We start from the raw sequence: 19,619 nt of genomic DNA on the forward strand, positions 1-19,619 counted from the left end.
ACACACACCCAGGGGGTACCAAAACAATGTATGCACATGACTTGTATTCATCTTTTGTTATCGGTATAGATTGAGTATTACAATTTTAATACAGTGTTTTCCCTTTCTTAAAATGTGTATGCATTTTTCGGGGGCACCCTCTGTGTGTGTGTGTGTGTGTGTGTGTGTGTGTGTGTGTGTGTGTGTATGCATTGGGCATGATTATTTCTTAGTTATACAAATGAAAATGATCTACTGGAAAAGTCACTTTAAAAAACCTGGACATGAAAGTCTGCCAAAATGACTGGGCACTGGAGAAACAGTCTATAGGAGAATGTCACCAGCCCAGCTGCCATTGAACATCTTGGAGCCGTCAGTTCCTAAGAGAAGACTTTGGCTCTCTGAAGTGATCCAACTCAGCGGTATTGTCACCATGGCTCCACGTATGGAAATCTTCAAAACTCAAGGTTCCTTAGGTCACTTCGAGGTCACTATTTCTCTGTCAACTAACACATGGTTGCCAGGAAGTAGTTAGGAAAAGGGAGGACAGTATTACAGTATTTTCTAGTAATGTATTTAGGGTTTCCGGACTCATATTCACGGAAAGTGAATAGTGGTCTGAAAGGGGCTGGGGAGCATTTGCCTAGAAACTATTACACTGCCAACCCATAGATAACGTAGTCAGTGGTGCTACCACATATTTTCACAGGGCCCCTGGAGCCTTTACTTGTATCACTTGTGTGGAAACGGAGACCTAGAACATAGGATGAGGAAGGGAATGGACTGTGGCAATCTTGCACAATTCTAGGAAATGATCTGTCAATGCAATGGCCTGGAAAGAGGCTCTGAGTGCTGAAGCTGCTGCTGCTTCTTCCTGCTCCTCACCTTCGCTCACTTATTTGTCTCCGGACCCACTCTTAAGGGTGAAATGTTGAAGGCTTTCATGTATGAGGAAAGAATGCTCGTGAACACACCAGCTCCGTTCTCCTTGGTACTGGAGCTCCAGGACACACTGCAAAGTATCCCCTCTAACCCTCACAATCGTACTCGACTAGACCCTCGCCCCTGTTGTCACAGAACGCCTTGTGGTGCTGGCTTTCCACATCACACCCTGGGAAATCAAAGCTTTCCGTCCTGAAATCACATGATTTGCTAAATGTTTTCATAGATTTCCCAGTTTTCCTGCCTTCGGAGCTCCCAAGCACTAAGAAGGGAATCCCTGATTTGGGCAGAAAGGACACAAAGGAGCCAAACCTTTCAACCAATGAAAAAAACAAAAATCAATGAATTTCTTTCATTTATCCAACCATTCGGGTTCACTGGTGTATCTTAAGAATATCGTTTTCAAAAATTGGAAACACTGAACAGAAATGATGGTGACCACGTCTTTTTAAGGTGGGTTGTCCCTCTGTAGACCCCGCCCCCAACCTGGCTGCCCCCCAGTTGACCACTGTGTCAAAGGAGTCATTAGTTTCCTCACTTCCCAGGCTTGGACAGATGAGGTCCTCTGACTCCCCTGCCCATGGACACAGAAACAACTGGACTTATCATCCTGTAGATTATTCTTTTGCCATGCACCCAACATGATGCTTTCTTTCACGTGATGCTTGCATGGTTTTTGCACTAATTGGGAACTTGTTGCTCATACCTGGTCTCTGACCCTCTCGGTTCCTTCTCGGTCCCTTCCAACCTGTCCCTCTTAGAGGAAACACAAGGTACATCAATCTGTCGTTCCCAGGTCCTCACCATGATTCCAACTGCCCTTAACCTGCTTTCTCATCTTCATTGCTCAGGATTTCTTAACAACACTTCCTGGCCACGGAAGTTCTACTTCCTACGATGTGCCCTCTAAGCCTTAATCTGGAACATTTGCAGGGATGTCTTCCCAGTCATACTTGTAGGTCTACCCTTAAGCTCATCATCTCCTCCATGGCGATGTCCCTACCCACTCAAGGACACAAGTGTTGCAGAACGATAGGACATATCATATAAATCACTCTCTGACTCATCCTGCCTGCTGCCTGGGATAATATAAATGCTGCAGGGTGATTAATGCTTGAGCCTGATATATATGTACCTTTGAAATGAGTAGGTAGAAAAACCGAAATATAGCTCATTCCATGTAAGTGCGATACCACTGGGGTCCTCCCCCATCAGTAAGAGGGAAAGCCTTGCTCTTGGCCTTTTATGTAAGTCTATTCATTTGCTAGTTGCCAGTAGTTGGGTAAAAGTTTTCCTGGTCCTTAAGCCCTGCATTACAATGGAATTCCAACAGAGTTACATAGGACACCCCACTTGAATGCCCAGCAGGAACTTTAAGGTCACCGGAATAATGAATGGCCAAAGAATTAATAGGAGTCCAGCCTTCCTGTGTTGCGGCTGGCAGAACAGTACCCTGTTCATGGCTGAAAATACGTCTAAGAAATGGCCACCACAGCTGTGCTGGGCACAGCCGGCCCTCAAAAGCCCCGGAAAGTGGGGGCCTGCTTAAATCACTCTGCCCTCTTCTCTCCTCAGACACATTTCCTTGACCATTAGCAACCACACAACAGCCACATTTGTCTGGTAGCGATGTGGAAGCAGACAGTTTGACTAACGGACACGGCCTTCCTTCCTCAGAGTTCCTCCATTCCATAGCCTTGTATCCTCTTTGCTGCCAGCGTGTCTCTCGCTCACTTTTTTCTTTCATTGACTTTTTCCTTCTACTCAAGGTCCTGAATGGTGTGCCTCACCTCCAGGCACTGCCCCTGCCATCATCTATGGCACAGACGCTAAATCCCCTACATCGCTGTCCTTCAGTTTCCTCATCTGTAAAATGGGGATATTAACAGTCTTTACTCCATAACGGTATTGGAATCATGTATATCCAATTTCTTTAAGTAACTCCTTAAAGAAGTAACTATGTGTACAGGGCTTACAATAGCATCTGGCAGGCACGGAATATCAGTTACTGTTGCTATTTTCATTGTGATGGAGGCATTTCCCATTCTTAGACCAACTTAGTAACTGATGGTTGAATGAGTGAATGAATGAAGAACTGTAATTCCTTCCTCATCACTTCACATTTTCTACTGTGACTTCTGCTTTGTTAAACAATTTTGAGGGTGAATTCAGGAATCATTTGTCAATTTATATGAAACCCAGAAGAATAAACCATATAGATACGTGTAAGCAAAAATCCTACTACTGTTTAATTTTTTTTCTCTTAAGACATTGATAATGGGAATAAATAATGTGTAAATTAAGTAAAAACTCACCAAAAGTGTGTAAGTAAAGATGGGTTTTAACCTAATTTTTAAACAAAACAAACATATTTACTATGACAATAATAAATGGATACTTGAGGGCAATTTCACTTGATAAGGAACTGAGAAAGAAGATCAGAATCCAAAGAAAGTTTCATATTAAACATTTATATTTCTTGATGTTAATGATCATTTGTTGATTTCCCTGCATCTTGATAGATAAAACTTTCACTTGGCTTTTCTAATAGCACTATTTTTTTCTCTTCTTTACCCATTCAATTTCCAAACATTACCTTCTTTGCTTAAAGAAACTAGATTGACCCCTAAGATAAGAAAAAATATTAACCAATCTTCAGGGAAAAAAAAACATGGCTGACATAATTCTGAATTTAAAGGGAAAGAAGTTTACGATTCAAAGAAAAAACTTAAAAACTATTCATTGATACCAAATGGAGACCAAATTATACACAGTTCAGCGATGTATTAAAAAAAACACAAACACAAATCATAGAAGTCTTTCTCAACTGGGAGTCCCTGAGAGAAGTTAGCCCTTCTGCTCTAAGGTAGGGAGTGGCAAGGTATGGGTTGGACTTGAGTGAAATCTAGCCTGCCATCTATGTTTGTAAACAAAGCTTTATTGGAACACGCAACACACCCATTCATTTATGTATCAATTATGACTGCTTTGACAGGTACACCGTAGAGTCAGGTAGTTGTGACACAGACCATATAACCCACTAAGCCAAAAATATTTATGTTCTGGCCCTTTACAGATCGAGTTTGTTGACCTCTGTCCTGAGGCGTCCACATATGTAATAAACCACATTCCCACCTTGGCATCTCTGATGCTACTCGTTATGTACCATTCTTTGGAGAATTGAGAAAAAACTTCACTCGAGGCATGACTGTGGTGTGTGGTTCTATGGAAACGACTCCTTTAGAGCATATCTGCTTCCCTTTTTGTCAATCCTGTAACCTATTTTTCAAATCTAGTTTATCACCCAATTCAGGATGTTTCTGAGAGTGGAAGGGGGCACTAGTAATAATTATGCTGGGACAATTGGTATAAATTGAGCCATATGGTCACCCCAGTTCTGAGGCATTGCCCGACTGTGAAACTGACAAGCACCCCCCCACACCAAAAAACAAACGACAACAAAAAACAGCAACAACAACAACAAACAACCAAAATTAACAGGGTTTGCCTGACACCATTGCCTTTGGTTTTGGTGTTTGCATTTTCTGATCCCACGCTCCCCACCCACCACCTGTCCTGGTAGATGGCCACTCCACTTTAAACACCATGACACAAATCTTAGAACTTACTTTTTAATTCTTTCTCCAAAAGAAGCTATTTCCTCCAAGATGTTTTGAACTGTTGAGACAATATCCTGTACCATATAGATTCTTTCAATTATGCCCTTTTTCTCGGATTCCTAAGAAACATAAAAGCAAGACTTAATTCAGTTACTTTGTTTTTAATTGCCCCACTATGGAAATTATTATACTGGGGTAACATACCATGGTTATTATGAACAGAGTGAGTCTAAGAGATGTTACATTTTGCACGACTTTACATGTTTACTGAGGCCAAAAAGTCCCAGCCCACTCATTCAGATGCTACCACTTGGAGTGTGCAAGCCTCAAACGCTACGTCAAGGTCAAGGTCATGGGGTGATGAATGGAAGCCCCACAGAAGCCAGGGTTTCACTTCCCTGTGGAGGCTGATGCTTCTGTCAGAGAACATCGCCATTCCTTCTGTTTGGCTGACCCTGATTTCCCCTTTGCCTTCACAAGGTTATCTGCCAGCTCACCTTCCCCCTCTCCTATCGCTGAAATGTTTCTGGCAGGTAACCATGTGGCATGTTGGGTAATATGTTTCCTACTGTTGTGGCGTCTTAGTCAAATGCTCTGCATTTTTAATCAGGTTTTAAACCCACTGCAGGCCTGGTGAACATTTTTCAGTCACCCTCTGGCAAGCACCTCAGAAATAGCGGAAGCAGCTGGAGATAGGCTACAGAGTGACCAGATAGCATGCGGCTGAGGAGTGCACCCTGCCCAGGAGCTTTCTAAGGAGGTATGCCCAACAACTGGCTATTTTTTCCTTCATGGACTTGGAAGCAAATATAAGTCCATTTGCCTCAGTCTCCAATGCTTCACGTGAAATGGAATTGAGATTTCCAAAAATATTACCCTTACTTTGCATGTAGAACACTTTACGCGTGTATTACCATGTTTCGTAATGCCAATGCTTATAAAAATAACTTAGAAATCACTCACATGGAGAAAATAAGATTCCCTAAAGAGTGGAATTTTTACACTGTTTCTTATATTCTGATACTATATTCTAGCTCCCTGATGAAATCTGTCATTCATGGGATTTAGCGAATGTCCTCTCAGCTCTTGCCTAGCTGGGTCATTATAGTTGCTGCATCTAACATATAAAACCTAACACCTAATAAAACTTTTTTGTTTGTTTGCTTCTTTTTTGTTTTTTTATCCAGAATTTTACTTGGGTCAGAACTGTACTAAATTACTGAGCAAATGTTTCTGAATGGGAGAGACTGTCTCTATAATAACCTGTGCAGCAAAAGAAAAAAGCATGCCTTCTCATCTTGTATAGTCTGTTCCATCCAACTGGACCCATGGATGGAGTGAGGGGAACTCACCACCTTGCAGTGATTGTTGGTAAAAGCACCAATATGAGAGAAATGTCAAAAAGCATAAACGCCCCTTCTTTCATCTGCCCTTGTTTATGAAGATACTTGGTTGAAACAGACCAAAGAGAAGGGCAGAGGTCAGAATGGACCACGGCCACCCCCTCTTCAGTCAAGCATGCTGCGATGGTTGGAATAACTTCTTACCATCTGGTCTACAGGCCTTTACCCAACCGTTTTCCACAGAAGGAGAAGTCAAGCTCACTGTTTCCTCTTGTAATGTCAAACTTCCAAGACATTTTTACTTTTTCATCCTACTTTTAAATTCCCTATTTCCCTTACGAACTCTAATTCTTCAAGCAGTTTGCATTATAAATTAAATATGCTGCCAAGAGGGACCCACCCAACCCACACTCAGGAATCCACCAACGTCTATTAATGGGCCACAATGGTGAAGCCCATCTCAGTATTCATGTTTATAAATGGGGGATTTGAAAGCTTTGGGGAATCTGACCCAAAGGGCAAAGGTGGCTTCCTCTTTTCAGCAACATAGAGTTTTGGTCAAAACAATTTCTTGGAAAATGCTTCACATTTCCATGTGGCTCAATTGCATAACAATTTCCTATTTCAGATAACTGTTGTTTTTTTTTTTTTCTTCCAGCAAAACACCCAAATGTTGATGTGCTGATTGTAAAGAAAGTATGAGTTCGTACACCAAAATATTAAACGATTCTCACAATATCCTTTTTCTTTTTAATGAATTTGATATTAGAAGGAAAAACAAATGAACAATGAACAAACTGGGAGACATATCAGCTTCACAGACCTACGCATTTTATAAAGAACAGGCGATGAGTCAGAGAGAACTGGGTCCATCCCTGGTCTTGTCCTCTACTAGCTTTGTGATTGTAGCAAGTTTCTTCCCTTTTCTGAGTTCCAACTGTGTTACCTGGAAAGCGAGATCATTCAGGAGTCCTTTGGAGAATTAAATATCCTATGTAAAGACCTTGGCATGCCTCTATAGAGGTGCTTTACATATGAGTCCCTTCCCTTCAAGAATGCAAGGGCACAAAAGAATGAATAACCTTGGGCCTAGTTTAAAGAAGACTGGGTTGATTTCAGTTTCAAACGCAGTGATCTTCCAGGACGAGTCTACTCATGTTGTCCCGTGTCATGTGAGAGACTATCTGGCAGCTCTGTCGACATCATGCTGGCTTTATTTACACGTTTCAGATGGCACCACGGAATGTGGTGGTAACACAGGTTACCAAGCACAACACTGCATCTGCTGCTGCCACCAAACTGCCGACCGACGAAGAGTGACAGCAGTTCCTTCAGCAAGACACAACCGCTGTCACGGGGGCTTACATTTTTCCGTAACAGACAAGGCTTCCAATTTATGGAGGGAAACGAGTAATCAAAATAGTGAGAGCCACTGGTACTATTGAACAAATAAACACCACAATTGTGGCTAGACACCTATTTTTAGAGTCCTACTTTTGAGAAAGGAGATGGCTTTTACTTCTCACTACAAACTTGAAAGAACACGGAGGCATGAGAAAAATGGACATGCTTTAGGGTCCCCTTCATGAGCCAAGCGTGGACGACCAGATCATGACAGAGATGAAAGCATGGAACGTTTCCTATCTGGAATTCAAATTTCATAAGGTTCCTCTGTTTTGTTGCACTCTATGAGCAAAGAGTGGCACTCATTCTAAGAAAAGTAGGGACAAACTCCAACGCTGTAACCTAAACGTGTATATTATACAAGGAAGAAGGGGAGATCGCCTTTTTCATTGTCCATTTGTTTATAAAATGTCCAAAAAAACTGAGTCTGTGGCTAAGCTTTAAAAGCAGTTGAATTAAGAATGAATAATGTGCCGGTGTTGTTCCTTATTTAAAAACAAAAACAAAATAAATCCAGAAGCAAATCTTTCTTTCTGCTAGTCCCTATTGCTTGCCCCGTATTTCCAAAGAGAATAATACTGAGGTGGAATAAACTAGCTTCTAGCCCCTGGGAGAGAATTAACACTCTCAACATTAAATTTCGACTAAGAATTAATTATATTATCAGTATATTCCTTTCAATCTTCCTGACATTTTCTGATTTAGGAAAAGTTCTCCTTTCTCTATGAATTACCTAGGCAAAACCAGAGAGAGTCCTGAAAAATGACCATATCAGGAAAAAAATCTTTTTGTCATGCTTAAAAATTGAGTAGTATTTGTCACAGGATACACAGGATTCCCCAAAAAGATCAATGCAAAATTTCTATCTCAAGGTCTTCCCACTAATTCCAGCCCTCGAGAGCAGAGACACAAAAATATAACTTGAGACTTTGAACAGGAGTATGTTTGGTCTGTTTCATCCCACTGAATATTAAAAGCCTGCAATTTGAAGACTTGAAATATTATAAACATCAGAAATAGATTGAGTGGCGTTTAGTATGGAAAAAAAAAAACCTCTCGACATCTGTCATAACAAAGAACAAGAAACAATATTTCTGGTATACAACATTAAAAATTGTTCTTTGGGAATCTGGGCTTACTGCACTGGGAACTGTCTTTAGGGTTTCTTCCCATGGGAGGTATTGTGCACACATGGGGACACCCACGGACACACACACACACACACACACACACTCTCTCTCTCTCTCTCTCTCTCTCTCTCTCACTCGACTCCATGGTACGTTATTAAAACGAGGGGGAAAATATCAGTACTCTTTCAGAACATTATTTCCCTCTCAAGGAGGACTTTTGCTTTGGGAAATGAGTATAAAACAGACTGTTTGGATTTTGAATCAATATTGTTTCTAAGTGGTTTTAAACTGCTCTGTTCATTACATAAAGCGCTTCCACACTGACTGGTATCTACTAACATGGGTTTTTTGTTGTTGTTGTTGTTTTTGTTTGTTTGTTTTTGGCTTGCAACAGTGATTTTGTCTGGTATCAAATTGGAAGGCGAAAAAATACAAAAGAAGGAAAGAAAGGGGGGGAAGGTGTTGGTAAACTACAACTGAAAAATTGGGAACAATTTAGAAAAACAACAACATATATATATATATATATATTTATATTTATTTATTTTGGGGGTGCCAAAAAATGTATGCATATTTTAAGAGATGTTAACACTTTGGTCACCGTTGCTCAAGCAGTAGTTCACCATCATCAGAAGTGTCTGGATGCTGATAGGAACCACTCTGAGCACCTCTTGTAATTGCAGAAGTCACACGTGACTTGTATTCGTTGTTTGTTATTGGTATATATTGAGAATTACACTTTTAATACAGTTTTCCTTTCTTAAAATGTATATACATATTTTGGGCACCGTGTGTGTGTGTGTGTGTGTGTGTGTGTGTGTGTACACTTTTTTTTTAATAAGGAAGACTGATTTCATTAACGGTTTCTCTGAGCCAGTTGACAGTTGCCATGCCACCACCAGACAAGTGGGGTTAATGGTTTTCTCCAACTGTAACTACTGTAGGTAAATGCACCAAGAACTGCAGTTGCTGACTGAGCTGTGTGTCCTTTAGCTTTCTTTAACGTGGGAGAGTAAGAAGGGTGGGAGGAAAAATATTTTTTGTGATCAAGCAATGCAGCCAGTAATTCTGATTAACCTAAGACTGGGCTTAAACCTCACCGCCTGTAGAGCTCGTGAGTCACCCACCCACTCCACCTCCACTGCCCAACACAGTGTAGAAACTGATACAAGTACAATCACGCTGCAATCTCTATGACTTACTTTGAGTACCTGGTTTAGAGTTGCAATCTTTGTACCCATAGAGGCTCTCAAGCAGAGAAAACACTCCATAAATGCATAATAATGCAGAAAAATGAACTGAAAAATGAATGACATGTTTCCTCTAATAATGTGCCATGGTCAAAAATAAAGGTGATTTAGGTCAAAAGAGCTGGAGTTGAGTCTTGCTTCTAGCCTATCAAGTTAATTTCTCTTAATTTGGGTTTGCTCATTTGTAGATGGGAAAAATAATATCTAATTTAATGGTTTATTCTGAGTACTGAATGAGCTAAAGCACATAAAAACAGCCTGCAAATTATAAACGCTCTATAAATATTAATACTTTTATAAATCTAATTACTTACCTAGTTCTTACTCAAAATGACCTTGTTTTCAATTATTACTTTTGTGCCATTTATTACTTACATTAAATTATGACTTTTCCCTGGAGGAAAAAAGTGGTGTCCCCCACCTTTCTATCAATTATCTTGTAAATTATCTACCAATTATCTCGTAAACTCATTGGATAATTGGGACTTAGGGCAAACCACACTGAAACAGAAGGGACTTCATTAGGAAAGATGAGAGGAATAGCTACTGTCCTCAGAAAAACAGTGACCTGTGGGTAATTGAGATACAATGTCCGATGCTGTCTACATTAGCACGATGTAAACATTTTCAGAGAGAAACTAAATATCTAGATGCAACATAGTCTGTAAAACCAGAGGGCATAACTGTGTTCTGTTAAACAGCGCCCATTAGCTAATAGAATGATAGATACTCCACCCAATTTCCAGTCTGGAATATCATACTTCACAATGGTCAGGGGTAACATACCAGGTATAAGCCTTACAGTAGAAATTGCAAAGAAAATCCACTCATACTAGGAATATTAGTGAGCCTGAATAGTAAGTAGGATGACTAAAGCTTCAAAAGGTCAGGTTAATAACAATTTCTGGATTACTTCTAAAGGCAATGAAGCCAAAAACATTTTTAAGAATGGAGGTTTCATGTTTAAAAGGAAAATTTGAGCGAGTTGTGTCAGAGAAAAGATGCAGGAAATAAGGAAGCCAATGCTTTCTCAAACATGCATAAGCTGATCATTAAGAATTGGCTGGAATCCATTTTAATATTAAAGTCTTGAAACTAAGATGGCATGGTAGAAATGTTAGCAATTAAATCACTTCAGCACTAAAAAATCATATTAAATCAAATTAAAAGCAGTTAAATCAGAATGGCCATTTACTCGATTCCCCTGAAAATTATCCATAAGCTGGCCCTCTACAGTATGCCCTGTACACAGATTGTATAGGCTTTAAAAATGTGTGTGTGTGTGTGTGTGTGTGTGTGTGTGTGTATTCAATTATTGCTAATATTTCAAAGACATTGTTTGACTTTTTATTTTCTTAAAAATACCACAGCTTATCATCTTAAAGTACCACTGCTTAGTCAATAGCTTAAAAAAATCACTAATCAAACTAACTTTGCTGTGTTTTGGATATTCTTAAGAAGTCAGAAAGGAATTGTAAGCAAAACTACTCTCACTATTGGATTATAAGGAGACTTCCTCCGAGAATGACAATCTTCCCTGGATGAGATACCACAGATCAGCTTCTCTCTCTCTCGAAATAAGAAAACACAAGGAATGAGGCACGCTGGATCTACCCAACTCACCCAAAGGACTATGCAGGGTAATTTACAGCACGAACTCCTTCTAAATACATATGCCCTACGCTTTTCTCTGTAAGAAGGCTCTGCCTAGGTAGTGAAGAGTGGACTAATCAAGTTTGGACGATGGAAATTATCTTAAAACACTGAAATTGATGTTTTAAAAAGTACTGAAGTTTTAATGATGACATCCTAGCTCGTGAACAGAGGATGTAGTATCCTATTTATTTCCATCATCTCATTATAAGATGTTCCACAATTGATCAACACAAATGTATTAGATGGTCCTTATTTTCTTAAAGGAAAACATCCGTATCTGTTTTCCACCCATAATTAATATGAAAGGGTAGTTCCACCCCCACCCCCCCAAAGACTGTAAGGCAATTGTGAACTCATTGATTGTCTTAGAAGAACAGATCATTCAGTCCTATTTCTGACAGCTGATCTACAAACAAACCAAGCCACAACGCAGGGGTCACAGTACAATTTCTTTTTGATAGCAATAGGCAGAGTGTTTTTTTTATTATTATTACATGCCCTTATGATTTCTTCTCCCTGATGTTAATAGTAAATGCTGAAATATTCTATGTAAGTAATTGTTGGGCTGGAAAAAGAAAGAATCTCTAATGCAAGTATTTATACCTTCTGCAATGAAAACAAGATATTATTGCTTTGTATGACCTTTCCTAAGTGTGGAATACAGCATTTTACACAATAGTTCCTTGGTTCATGCTTCAATTACTGACCTTTACTGTGTAGAAAATTAATGCAATTTTCATTGTAATCCATCCGTACAAATAAGTTCCACACAAAAGAATTCCACATACGGAATCTAATACAAATAGGAAATGTCAGCTGATTGCTGTGGGCCAAACTTAGCCATTATCTGTGTCCTGGGGTCGCCAGCAAACTATACTTGTAACAAGCAATTTCTTCTATGGCCCATCAGGTATAAGACAGAAAGGGAAGAAAAAAATTTCCTCTCTTCAAAGTTTAGTTGGTACTTTTAGTTTTGCTAAAAGCCTAAAAGCTAGTTCCCTGAAAGTTCTATGTTCTAACTTGAAAGCCCACAAAAGAAAGGAAGGCAAACTTGTGGAGTCGACTTTGGTTTCTAACGCAGGTCACTACTGTGGACTTTTGACAATGAGAAGGAACAAGAGGCTGTAGTGATATCATTTTACAACAATCCCTGGTGCAGACAATAAAAGCATGACAGACCCCAGACCCAGTCCTGGGCTGTGCAGTGGAGACAGGCAGAATATGGGAAAGTGTCCACCTCCTGAGGAAGTTGTGCCAAGGGGCCCCGGCATGCTTTCATCTCCGCAGTTGTCTGTGATGGTATTTGGTGGGAAGGGGAGCTGGCAATTAAGGAGTGTCACTTTCAAGATGGATAGGTTGGATAGAAAGGAGTTCCTTCTCTTCTTCCAGTTTGGAAGGAAACGGCTGTGTGTTTATAATTTGTAAACAGTTCATCTCTCGCAGGGTGTGTAACAGTTCCCAGAAGCGTGGTCTGTCATGTCTAACACGCAACAGAAGCCAGAAGGGCTGTGTGGGGAAGCCCTTTGATCCAAGCACCGGGGAGGGGAGTGGCCCCGTGCCTGAGTGGGGAGGTCTGTGACGAGCATGTCTCCAGTCATGCAGGCTGCTCTACATGGAGAAGAAACACTAGGTTGTAATATGTCTGTGGGTGATGTGTGCTCCGGGAGTCCCGACGTTGACAATCCCTCTCGCTTATGTGAAAAGATACGGATGAGGACCGCGAAGCGCGTTGGTTTCCTCCAATGAGAGGAGGGTTGTGTGAAGCAGGAGACGCGTGACCAGAAATTGTGACCAGAAGTCACAATTTCACGTTAGGCTTACTCCTCTACAAGGTTTCACAAAACATACAAAATTGAGGAAGCAACACAAACACGGCCATGCTGTGGCTATAAGACCCTGGGAGAATATTACCATCAAAGTAGCTCAAGAGCCAACCTGGCTGGGAGGACACGAGGTGATTCTCAGTACAATACCTCAGTGCAGGATGGGTGGATGCAGCTGTCATGGCTCGAAGGTGCATCCAGGTAGATGCTGTGGTCCCAGCTCAGTCATCCTTGACCCGAAAGCCTTGAGGCAGAGCCCAGAGGCTCCACCTCCAGACCCTGGGGCCCCAGAGAGCTGTGGAGACCCCTTCGGATAAGGTTAGACCTTGACAACCACTGGTGTACACTTCCTGGCCCGAGTTTGTTGCCTGCCAGTGGACTAAACACCACTGTTTCATTCATTGCCTTCTTGTTCAATGCTATCCTTTATCCGATGGGCCAAAGACACATGGGCACAACTGTCTCTAAGGGGCAGATGATATCCTCTTCCATGGCTGGCTCATTTGTAAACTCCCAGCCAAACAGAAAATAACTCTTTCTCACTTCCAAGCGTTGGTTAATAAAATTCAGAATTTTTCCCAGTACAGGTATAAAGGAATTTCAATAAGACACGTGTTTCCTTTGGTAAAACACCCCCCCACCCCCGTCGTGTGCTTTCACTCGGCTATGACTAGTTTAAATGGTTAAGGAGTTATGTCACTCAGAAGCCACCCACACACATTCATCAAGAAGGAAGTGGCGTCTGCGTGACCTTTATTCTGTAAAGGGTCAATTCACTTTTTAAAAATATTTTACTACTTTATTTTATGATTTTGCTATTAATGATCGTTGTAGCACAACAAATAAGATTTATTTGGTAATCCACCCAATTTTCTTCAAATGGGCAAAACCCATCTGCCTCTCTCGATTTATTTTAAGGCTGTTTGTGTCATGGAGCCAGTGTTTTCAAATTCATTTCTATTTCCCGGGAAGTTTATACTGGATCCTTAACTCTTAGGATGCCCCCTTTTGCCCCTTTCCTCCCCTGCAGGCTTCCTGGATGCTACCATCACAAGCCCCATAGATCCACAGGTTCTAGAGGACCTGGAAGTCCATTAAGCTAGCGGCATTTCACTTGGCACTTCATTTTTTTTTTTGCATGTTATTCCAGAAGGTTTGTCTGAAAGCGTAATGACAACAAAAGCAGCAGATTTGAGAGATTCTCCCAGGAGAAGAAAAAAGGACAGATGTACACAGACATATAGCTGAAAACGTTGCCAACAACAGCTGGGCAAGTGACAGGCTCTGACGTGGGTGACCACCCCACCGAGTGCAGGCATGAACCTAAAGGAAGAGTGTTCACTTGATTTCCTCTGACTTCCTCGGCTACCTTTCATCTCCCTTTTAGACACCAAGGAGAAGGAGACTGTTCCCTTGCATCAATGACAGGTCTCCTATAGGTACACTTTTTGTAAGAATATTTCAGTTATTCCTTACATCTCCCCCCTGTTCATCCTTATTTAAAAAAAAACAAAAAACAAAAACAAACAAAAACAAAACAAAACAAAAAAACAGAAATAGATATCCTCTTTAAATGACAAAACTATGAATGTACTGGTCACTCCACAGTACTAAAAACAACAGAGTTTGACCCAACCTGGAAGAATGCGACCGACTGAAAATAGTAATGTCCCCTTTTCTGTTCTTGAATGCACTCACCTTATCGTCTTCCTCCTCCTCTTCATCGAGGTCTGTGCTCTCCTGAAAGGAAAACCCACAATTTGTTCATAAAATATCAATTGAAATCACAAGGGCAAATTGAACGCATGCATTTTTTTTTTTAAGTTTTCCTACATAATTTAAGCACTAGCATTTTTGAAATGCATTATGACCCGTTAGAAAGTAACTCTTTTCAAGTTTAGGGATACTGTGGCAAAACCATAAATAAAATTTACATAATCTACATACAACTTAACTATAAATAAAGCTATTAGGCAAGTGCCCTTTGAAGGAATCCAGGGTGCCTGATAGGTCAGTTGGTTAGAGTGTGGTGCTCTTAACAACAAGGTTCGACCCCCACGTGGGCCACTGTGAGCTGTGCCCTCCACAACTAGATTGAAACAACTACTTGACTTGGAGTTGATGGGTCCTGGAAAAACACACTTAAAATAAATGAAAGTTTAAGGGGAAAAAGAAAAGAAAAAAAAAAACGCAATGCCGAGTTGTACTTTTTTCTGCAAACAGTTTTGTTCTTATTCTGACAAATGAACCAACTGCTACGTTAAAGCTGAGAATACCATACTCCGTTTGTGCTAGGCTCATTGTTATAATGATTTCTCTTTTCCTTTGGGGCCATTACTGAAACATTAGACAGTAGAAAATGCATTAGTCTGAATATAATCAATCTCAAGAATAAGTTACAGGTTTCTATACAGTGTTATTGTTTTCCTTGGGCTTCAGGTTTGGGGGGGGCAGATGGGGGAAGGAAACTTGAGGCTCTGATCTGGACTAAAGGGCGCCTGGCTTTAGTTCAGGGGTCACAGCACCAGCTGTGATGCAAATGGACTGGTTCAGATTCGTTTAGAAATCTTGCCTATCTAATAGGTAAATTTCCATCAGATCACTGCAATATTGAAAAGCTAGCACATGTTGGTTCATAATCAAATGGGTTCAGGAGCTTGGAAAGAAAGCTAGGTATTAGAAAACCAGGGTCTATTTTCAGCTTGAATACTTACCTGTCTGCTTAACCTTGCAAAGGTCAGCCATGCTGTTTAGATGTCATTGTTCCCACAGAAAAAAGATTTGTCAATATCATGCTCTTAAAAGGGAGTAGCTCTGAAGTAACCAGAGAGTACTCGGCTATCCTCCAAAAAAAAAAAACCACTGAGCAGCCATCAAGCAATTTCTCCAGGGCTGGTACCACATTACCTCCCAGAATTCCCATGAACTTCAACTAGCGGTGTATGTGGTATTCACAGATGCTGCAGAACTAACCTCTTCACTATCAGCAGGGAGCATGTTTCATGAAGGCAAATGGATAAAACCTGAACCTAATGAAAACATGTTCTCGGAGAAACACCACTGTAATCACAAGGTAGAAGAGACAAAGTCTTGCTGTGTGACTTTGAGCCAATCACTGCGTCAATCTGAGCCAAAGTTACATAGTTTCACCGAGCATAAAAAGAAAACAGTAATTCTTGCCTCCTTCGTGGTTGCATTATCAACATCAAATTAGGTAATAAATTGGAAACTGTTTTGTAATTAAAAGGTTTTTATGCACATGTATACATTTACATACACATATACATAAAAGTATACTTGGGTACCCATGTATACATTCATATATACTATAAACAAATACATACCCAGGCTATAAACATATACATCATACACAGCTGGAAAAATAAAATCTGATTAAAAAGTGTAAAAATGTTAGTGGACAGCATTGTTATTACAGATGTTTCTCTGTAAAAATTTCCCTCATCTGTATCTCGGTGAAACTTAGTTCTTAAACGAAATTTACTTTAAAGGTATTTATTTATTAGGTGGTTCTAGCATCTTTAGGTCCCTCGTTATTGATATGTGTCCATGCATTAAACAATCAAGCATCAAACAGGACAGAATTTTGAATTTACTTGAGGTTTTTATTCCCTGCCAAAATACTCATTTCCCCCAATTTCCCTATATCCCAAAGGACACCACAAATATCCCTTGAATATCCATTATTTCTGAGTTTTTTTAAAAATCAGAACATTATAAGATGAGTGAAGATGATTAGCTCTTGAGTCTTAAAAAAACCCAATGTGAAGCTGATCTGCTATCAAGTCTCCAAACCTTAGATTTTTGTTTTAAAACTTGGTCCTTGAATCGGAAGTGCCAAGATTATACCATGACACAAGTCCCTAAATACAAAGTCCTGCTCATGCACAGCAGGAAAACATCCTCTGGGCAGGGAGGAGAGGAATAGAGGAAGGAGAGTGGAGAAAAAGTGGATGCTGGGGCTTCCTTCAGAAGAGACCTTGCTGGGGCTTCCTTCAACCAAGGGAAGTTTGAGATTTACAACAAAAATGTGGACACTCAAGCATAGAGGGGCCCATGCCCACCTGCTCTCGGGGAGCCACCAAAGGCTTTTCTCTGGTGGTTGAGAATGTTCTTTGCAGTCACCTTACGGAGAACCAGATGTGCACACAGACATGTTCTGTTGGCCCGGAAATCTTGACCAAGAAGCAGAGGGCTCTCCTCAGGCTAAGAATGTGGACCAAGACTCAGAAACGGAAGATGCCCTAGAAGGCTCCAGATTGCATCAAAGATCTCCACTAGGACATGGATATGTGTGCAGGGGGGCTCCTCAAGTCTCAAACCAAATGCACCTGCGCTACGTACTATGCTCAGGTGGTGCTGGTTTATTGTTGTGCCCGCATTTTCCTCTAGTCAAATGTCAGTTAATGGGATCTGCTTACCTGGCTGTCGTGGATGCTGAAGGTCTTCCCTTTCGTGGGTCTGATGAAATTGTACACAAAGAGCAGCAGTAATGCCAGGGGGATCATGTACAGTTCAAAATTCCAGACCGTGACCAAAAACACCTGATTGGGAGAAAAGACCAAATCACTGCTTGAGGAAACAGTATGGAAGCAATCTTAAATTCCTAGTCATTGACTTAAGGAAATTCAACCAGGGGCTCTCTCTCTATAGTAGCGTTTAGAAACAAACAGGTTAACACACACACACACACACACACACACACACACACGTAATGATTAACCGTTTTAGAACTGGTAGTAGACTGAGGAAGATATATAATAGAAATGAGTTTGCCAGTCACACTCTGGAATAGACCGATTCAGTAGCCCCGTACCTGGAAACCCCATAACCCTATCAACCCTATTTTTTGTTCCTAGAATGGAGGTAAAGTAGTATGGAGAAATCCACGGTCTCCAAGAGGTAAGCCCCAGACCAAATTCTGCCAACAGTAAGGTTTATTTGAATTGGAGCAAGGGATTACTTTTTAAATTGGCTGCAGATATTTAAAAATCCAGATATCTCAGATAAAAACTTCATATTTCCAAAGTCTCTTTAAAAATCTTAAAGTTTTCCAATTTTGAGGCTGGTTGGCCATAAGAATCTGATACGCTAGTACTGCCTCCATCTGACCAGGTAGGCACTTAACCTGCCCAACTTCTACCAGCCTCTGAATTTGTGATCCCTACCAGGAAAGGATAAGCAGGAGCTTGGGTCTGAACCCGAGCCTACGCTACAATGGTCCCTGGAGACATGAATGCAAATGAGACATCGCCTACCTCCAAGGGACACACTAATTAGTAGGACAAATAAGAAAAGAACACATGGTAATTATTTCATGAGGCAGGAATCAACTCTTGGACACATTACTTCAAAACATGAGCCTCACTTTCTTTTCAAACTCACAGGTAGTCCAGAAGATGAAATAAGATAATTTGTGGTTATTAGCTGTCAGCTCATACCGGTACGTGCTGAAAAAAGTTGTTCTTGTAACACATCAACTTATAAGGGGCAAGTTATTGCATCTTAAATATTGAATCCTCGTTTCCAAATGCAGTATTTGTTTTACCTATTAGTAAAACCTTTTCTACTATATAAATATTTTGTTTTTGTAGATATTATATATTTATTGCTTATTTTTTCGTTGCTATTGTAAATTTAATCATTTCTTCCACTATATTTTTCAAATGGGTAATTGTTAGCCTATAAAAGCTAATGATGTGTACATATTCATTTTTTTAAATTAGTAACTTCACTGAATTTTCTTATTGTTTCAAATAGCTTTTCATTTCACCATTCTTTTGGGGTTTCTCAGAATAAAGTCACACAATCTTCAAATAAAGAATCACTTCTGTTTTCTCTTTTCTAATATCTGCAACTTACTTTTTTCATACTTAATTTCATTATTAAAAACAAAGCAATGTTAAATAAAACCATTGAGAGGGATATCACTGTCTAATTCCTGAATTTAATTAAAATGCTTCAAATGTCCATTTTCAATATATGCATTCGTTCTTATTAATAAGATAGGATAACAAGACAGCAAGTGAAATGACATCACTATTTCCCCCAATACTTTGGAATCCCCTCATTTGAGATTTTTTTTAGAGCCTGTCTTTCTTTGACAATGGATTTAAGACTAGAAAAGAGCCAAATTACATGAAGCCAAGTGTCTGAATAACTCTCCAAAGCCCTATTTAAAACAAAACACAGAAAACCCTATGTCAAGTCCTATCCCTTGATACATTGTTTCCTCAACTAATCTGTGAAGGGGATACAATTTATTTTCTTGTATCACATGTATTAGGCTGTGAAACACTGCCTAATTTTACACCAGTTTCAGAATGTTAACCGTTGCCAGGGGTTACAAACCCAAACGCCGACAGGTTCAAGCAGGTAAAGTGTAAAGAAATACAGGAAGTGAAGCGTCACCATCATCATCATACTTCTTAAAGCAAATGAATGAATGAGTCCA

At 40.2% G+C, this 19,619-nt stretch overlaps 1 protein-coding gene across 9 annotated transcripts in view; it reads right to left on the bottom strand.

Moving 5' to 3' along the window:
* MCTP2 (multiple C2 and transmembrane domain containing 2) overlaps positions 1-19,619 on the bottom strand; it is a 438,899-nt gene that overhangs the window by 8,394 nt on the left and 410,886 nt on the right. For all 9 annotated transcript variants that reach the window (XM_088789331.1, XM_074317382.2, XM_019726683.3 and 6 more), the window contains 3 exons: positions 17,587-17,709; positions 14,846-14,887; positions 4,551-4,660 (listed from right to left, as the gene is read on the bottom strand). In XM_088789331.1, the coding sequence (XP_088645457.1) occupies positions 4,551-4,660; positions 14,846-14,887; positions 17,587-17,709 (275 nt within the window). The remainder of the gene's footprint in view (positions 1-4,550; positions 4,661-14,845; positions 14,888-17,586; positions 17,710-19,619) is intronic.

This window comes from Rhinolophus sinicus, chromosome 13, assembly GCF_057876585.1.
Source record: "Rhinolophus sinicus isolate RSI-liver-muscle chromosome 13, RSI-T2T, whole genome shotgun sequence".
Classification (NCBI taxonomy): domain Eukaryota; kingdom Metazoa; phylum Chordata; class Mammalia; order Chiroptera; family Rhinolophidae; genus Rhinolophus; species Rhinolophus sinicus.